Raw genomic sequence first — 6,587 nt, forward strand, 5'->3', positions numbered from 1 at the left:
AACTCTCCCTTCACACACACATACTAATGTTCTTACACCCTTCTTTTTTACCCTTGCCTTTTCTTGTCATATTTATAGTAGCAATTCGGTTCACAATACAAAGAAATAAATAATGTTGTTTTAATGTAATGAAATTCAGTTTTTTATTATTAATTTTTATTAGATCTATCACGTGTCATTGATACGATTTATCGTTGACACGAGCATAATTTCTAACGAGGATACGAAATGTTGGAAACAGGTCGCGTTGCGGAGACAGCAGGCTCAGGAGGAGAGCGAGGCCCGGGAGTTGGGCCTGCAGTTGCAGTACAACGCGGGCAGCTGCACCACCGGCCCTGTGTTACCCGGTGCAGCGAGCGGTACCACGCCAGCTGGTAGCCCGCCCCCGCACCCGGCCCACGTAGCGAGTCCGGCAGGATTGGCGATTCCGGCGGCCGCAGCAGCCGCAGCCGCCGCCGCCGCGGCTCACATCCAAACGCAACTCCATCAGCAGCCCGACTGCGGCCTCCTGCAGCGGAAAAGGCTCCCTCAGGACGAGTACAGACAGCCGAAAGTGGAGAAGCAGGAGTCTATCGTCGGTGGAATTGGCGGTAAGTTCGATTAGATCGATGGAATATATTTTTATAATTAGATTTCACGTATTCATGGAATATTTATGTGTCCAAGAAGTGAAGAGCCTGTCTTTGTCGTCGGACAACAAAAGTTCTCGTTTAGATATCATTTTTTTAGTTCACGTTAGAAACGGTTTGTCAGTGAAAAGTTTGGAGGCATGTAGAAATTCAATTGAACTCCGGAAACCTACGATCGTCTCAATCGTTCGTAGCTCCTAGGAACGTTAACCGATTTCTATACAATGTAATGACGTTCTTATACGACGTTCGATCGCGAAGGTTTGTAACAAACAATCGCGTGGAGCTGCGATAGGAGCAGCAAAAATGTGGCACGCGACCAAGAGCCGTGAGCGAGCGCATGCGTTTAGCACGGTTCAGTTGCGTACGAGTGCCCATTAGAAACGTGCGTGAACGTACGCGTTGCTAAATAGGGCAAGTGGCCAGAGACCATAACGTTGAGTAAATAATGGCCAAACTCCCGGGCCTCTTATTATACTACTCAAAGCTTGCGTCTCGCGTACTCGTTAGCGTGTACCCTAGCGTTGTACACTCTCTCTTTAATTCTCGCGACCCTCACGAGAACTTCCTTCTCGTTTCTTCCTAGCTGATTCTCACCCTCCGTGAAGCTCGTACGCGTGCCGTTCTTCACCTGAACCGCCACGACCAACGGAGTGCGTGCCACTTCTGTTCCTCTTCAAGAAAACTACCTTCCCAATATTCTCAACCCGTCACAGAATCATTTTCAAAAATAATAGCTACGATTCTCTACGACCAGAACTCGGATGAAAATTCGGAAATTCCGCTCTTATCGTTTCGCTCAACGAATCTCTAATGTCGACGTGCGGATTGTCAGAATCGAGTAAACGTATCGTTCTTTAAATCGTTTCATTGAATGAAAATCTGCATTGGGAAATAAAGAATTCCTTTGAACGCGGAACGCAAGGAGAAAGGAACGATCTAACGTCGGACTCGACCCTTCCCCGAGGAAAGTTGGAAAGGCGAAGAGTAGAAACTCGGGTCCCTTGGTTTCGATTACACCCACGCCCTCGCGTGGACACGTACCGTGTCCCTGTGGAAGGGTCGTCGCGAACACACGCCTTCCTCTGCTCCACCGGTTCAATTCGATCTTCGAAACAGAGTGCTTACAGTAGTGTGTACAGACGAGCCGCGTCTTCAGTCGAGAAGTTTAGCCGTAATTGAATTTCTCGGGCCAGTGCCTGCCACCGCAGGGGATTCTCGGCTGGCTGGCTGGTTGGTTGCTTCGACGGTCTCCTGTATTCTTACTAAGATTCTGAGGTTGCCAGGAGAGGGTTGCCCCGCCAGCCTCTCGAGATTCTCTCGGCGATGATACGGTATTGTATCATACACCTTTTATACCATTCAGTCTCACATTGGAATTAAATCGATGCATACGAAATGCGGTTTCCTTCAAACACACCGGACATAGTCCTCGTAGAATATTAAACATCTCGTTTAAATAATTCACGAATGAATTATTAAATTATAAATTAGGAATTCTATAATTATTGCGTCATCGCTTGTATATAATATGTGCGTTTTCATTACATCGTTTCTGTCTAATTGTAAAATTTCAAGTCCTGGCGAATTCCACGAGACCAACCAATTTTTCAATTGTCCCAAGTAGCTTCCAGCTGTTCCTCAAATATCAGATTTAAATCGCAAACAAGTGTCTCAATTTTCCCAATTTAAAGTCGATCGGTTCCACTCGAAGGTCCCTCGACGAGGAAAGAAGCGAATCCCCTCGAAGAAAACGTTTAAGAACAGATACCATGTCGGAGGGTAATCCCGTTTGCGTATCAAAAGTACAACCGAGTTTGGCAATGATAATTTAGATTTCCATCTTATGTATACACGTCATTCAGAAATCTTATTATTCCAAATAAGAGAAAAATAAAAGTAAATCGTCTGCATGCGTCGTACAATAAATAATGGGCAATTTCAGTATTAACAGAATAATGATTGTCATGTAACAATCAACGAAGAATATACAAAAAATGCATAATTCTTTAATCTGATTAAACTTTGATAAAAAAAATCTTTTTTTAAGCATAAGGAATTCGCCTTTGATCATCGAATAAAATGTTCGTTTGCCCGTAGAAGTTCTTTGAATATCTCGTTTGGTGATATGGTTTACATGTCTCGAGACTCGTGATCGAGGACGTATACGCAAGGATATGTGAGGGATACGGCCCGCGGTGGTAGACCAGCGAACGTAAGAACGTCTTTTGTGTGTACGCGCGCGGTGCACCCTTTATCCTCTTCCAGGATCGGCTCTCGTTCGTCTGGGGACCATTATCCGGCAGTTTCTCACAGTAGAAGCTTCTTCGAGTGTCCGCGAAACTTTGTGAAAGACCAGAGTCCGCTTCCGTTCTTCCTCTTTCGGCGGCTGCGGAGGACACCAGGAAATTATTTCACTCGACCGTGCGCGCCCGGGTTCTCGTTTCCTCCCCGGCACCCTAGCCAGCTTCTTCTTCTCGTCGCGATGGTATCGCGTTGCGCGCAGCCGGGGGTGAATCTTGAAGGGTCCTCCGCCGCGACGTCCCGGAAACTTTTTCGAATCTCCGTGTCACCGTTCGCTGGTCAAAGCATTTGTTGCAAAGACAATGTTTGAGACAGCTTTTGATAATTGTCCCGCCAACTGTAGATGCAGCTGATACGTTTACGAGATCTGGCGAACTCCGTTTGGAATAATACGTTCGCAACGTCGATGTAAGAGTCAGACTTTTAAAAAATCCACTTCACCTCCGACGAAGTTTAATAAAAATGTTATTCTAAATGTTTTCACAAAATGTTTGCGATATGAATTTAAGAGACGGACGATCCTTGTAAAAAATATATTCCACTTTTAATAGAGTTTATCAGTGAATTTTTATTATCACTTCAAGTCGTTTGATAGAATAAGTGAATATCATTTGAAGTGGTTCATTATTTAAGTTCGAATCCGGCGAAACTCGTAGAGAACAGAGCTTGGAAAGTCGCGAGCAGCCGGTTATTTTACGATCTTCCGGACAATAGGAAATGATAATTCATAGTGGGTGGCTTCTACGACCCTCGTATTAGGGGTCGCGCACACGGGCTCGTGACCGACGCTGCCGCTGATAACTGTAACGCCTCGAAGGGTTATTTATTGCCCGAATTCCAAACCCTTTTTTCCCGTCGCTGGGGATAACACGCGAACCCCCGCTGCGTCATCGCTTCTTCCTCGTACGACACGTTGCATTCGAATCAACGAGAGACTCGTCGATTTTATACTTTAATATTAAACTCGTTTCGTTCGAATCATTTCTTATTTATTCATTTCATTCTGTGGTGGAAATAAATTGAGTAAATGTGTATTTTATTTAATATAACGATCTCAATGATGATCTAATTGCTGCGATAATTAATAAAAAATGACACTGACTCTAAAGGTTGTATGAGCCGTAAGATCTCTGCCAAAAACTTGAGACATGTAATAAACGTCCAACATTTAAAGCAATGAGCTCTTAGAAAAAATGATAATTACAGAGGAATTAGGTTTATAAAATTCGACCTGTTTTTCTCGGTCATAAGGAATTTTTAATGCATAATTTCTAATATTCTAATACACAGTTTTAGCATTTTTTATTGGATTGTACGTGCAACTGTCTACGAGTCCTATAATTCTTACTTTTGCATACTTTTTATCCTATATCTTAAATAATATCTTTGAAATTGACATTATTTCAACTTTACAATATTCTTAAATCATCTATTAAGAATTGTACAAAATTACAAAATTCTGTCATTGTTGCATTCATATTTTTCTATAAATGAAATCAAAAGTCTGTCATTCGACATGAGAATTCAAGATGTAATAACTTTTTTAATAGGCTCGCAAAATTTCTAAAATTTTGCAGTGTTTTATTAATGTAATATCTAATCACTGTTTCTATGCAGGGTTCATACAATCTTAAACAGGTCTGATACAATTCTGTTTTCTGGAATATTTGACCGTCTGGATTTTGATCATTATACTAATGGAAACAAATCTTGTGAAATCATTAAAAATTGTACATCACCGCTCCAATAATCCAGTCGATGGATAATTAACGCGGATGCGACGGGTGCGAGGGAAAAGAAAAAAATCCAGTTACCGAAGTGCGGTGCAGCGTGCACGGGGAACGTGAAAAGGACTCTCATTATTACGTATCGATACGCCCGGAAAATAGCAGCGGTCGGTGATCGGCGCTCCTCGAGATCCCGCGCCGGAAGAAAGTATTGAGAGCGAGGAGAAAAACCGCGAGACAAAAAGCTCACAGCCGGAAGAATTAGTAGACGCCGACGTTCGGCTGGGAAATATCGTAGAATTGGGAAATTGAAAGGGTGAGCCTTTTTCGAAAGAAATCGGGTTACCAAAACGTGCCATATTTCTGTTACTTCGGAATGTGATGTAATATAAAAAATATTGAAAAATCTCTTAACGAACGATGTACAAGTAAATCGATAGAAAAATGATTGAGAAAGTACTTGACGATTAACGAATCATCGACGCGCGAACAGGAGGATGTCGGTTGTTGCAACAGCGAAATCATTGGATAAAAACGCGGACGAAGGAACGCGGGAAGGAGGAACGAAGTCGTTGAATGCAACGTGGTCGAGGGGCAACGCGCAGCGAGCAACAGCCCGATCAGTCATTAAATCGTCGCGATTCCCTTTTGTTCGCGGACGTGTGGGCGTCGGTTTCACCCGTCCGTGTGTTTTCCTGCGTCGAGAGGGGCGAGAAACCCCGTTGGCGAGAGAGAGACGACCGGATCTGCCCCTGCAGGGATGGTTAAAGAGCAAGCCACCGAGAAAAAAACAGAGACAGGAGAGATCGGTAGGGGGTGAAGAGTCACGGAGGTGGGAGAGACAAAAAAAAAAAGCAGAGAAAGGGAGAACGGTGGAGAGCGATCGGGCGTAACGTTTTTAATTGTTTCGCGCCCAGCCGCCTTTTGTTTCGGCGTTTATGCCTCGTAAACGGTTGCTGAACGCTAACAGGGCCACGGGAAGAGGGTACGACTTCGACCTCCGACTTCTTCCCCTTTTTTCCTCGGTCCACCCCGTTGCCCCCGCCTTGTCACACTCTTTTTTCCCCATGAAAAACCCACCGACGAGATCTCATCCTGCCGGTTTCTTACTCTCGTCCCTTCCTACCAACCGAATTTATCTCACGTTTCTCCCCCTTCCCGACGTCGCGACACAGCTTCTTCATATTTATCGTCAGACCTTTATACAAAATGTTTACAGAATCTATCTGTTTTAGCATCCGATGCTCGATATCTTGCATATTACACAATTTTATAAATGCATAGAATCTGATCTCGTCTAATTGAGTTTCGAAAAGATGAGACCACGAGATAATTTATTCATCGAATACATTTAATATTTTCGAGATAAGTCTTTGTACCGACGCGGTAACGCGTTTCTCCTTTTATGGAAATTGTTTCAAAGAAACGTACTCCGGGCGTTTGAATTTCCGTGAATCGGCGAGAGGGAGGCATGGGAGAGAACCGTGATCGAAGTGTTTTATGTTCGACCGCGGCGGGATCGCTTTTCAATTTAAAAACGTTATTCGGAAGCCGGACTTAATAACCCCGGCTCTCTTTCACTAAAAAGAAGAAGGAAGAGAGAACCAGTCGAGATGCCGACTAATCAAACATGTACTTTATTCACCGGGAGGGCTTCTCCTTTCTTTCGTTACACTGCATTACCTAACCGAGAACAGTTACTCGAGCCATGCGCCTTTAATTAACTCGAGAGGTATCGCTCATCGCGATCTTTTTCATCGCTCGCTTCCTTTAAACGGAGATCGAATCTTTTGCAAGATGAAATTCAGATACAGTAAATCCAACGGTGAGAGCGATTTTCTTTACCGCATAATCCAAGGTTGTATGAACCCTTACACAAAAACAATGAGAAAGCATTGAAATTTTAACAGTGACTAAATATTACATT

General features: G+C 43.6%; 1 protein-coding gene across 1 annotated transcript in view; it reads left to right on the forward strand.

Annotated features, from left to right (window-relative positions):
- Window positions 1-6,587, forward strand: part of dmrt99B (doublesex-Mab related 99B) — an 18,763-nt gene that overhangs the window by 3,419 nt on the left and 8,757 nt on the right. The window contains exon 2 of the mRNA XM_018037638.2: window positions 242-590. Within this exon, the coding sequence (XP_017893127.1) occupies window positions 242-590 (349 nt within the window). The remainder of the gene's footprint in view (window positions 1-241; window positions 591-6,587) is intronic.

This window comes from Ceratina calcarata, unplaced genomic scaffold (assembly GCF_001652005.2).
Source record: "Ceratina calcarata isolate Rehan_Ccalc_2016 unplaced genomic scaffold, ASM165200v1 scaffold177.2, whole genome shotgun sequence".
NCBI classification, from domain to species: domain Eukaryota; kingdom Metazoa; phylum Arthropoda; class Insecta; order Hymenoptera; family Apidae; genus Ceratina; species Ceratina calcarata.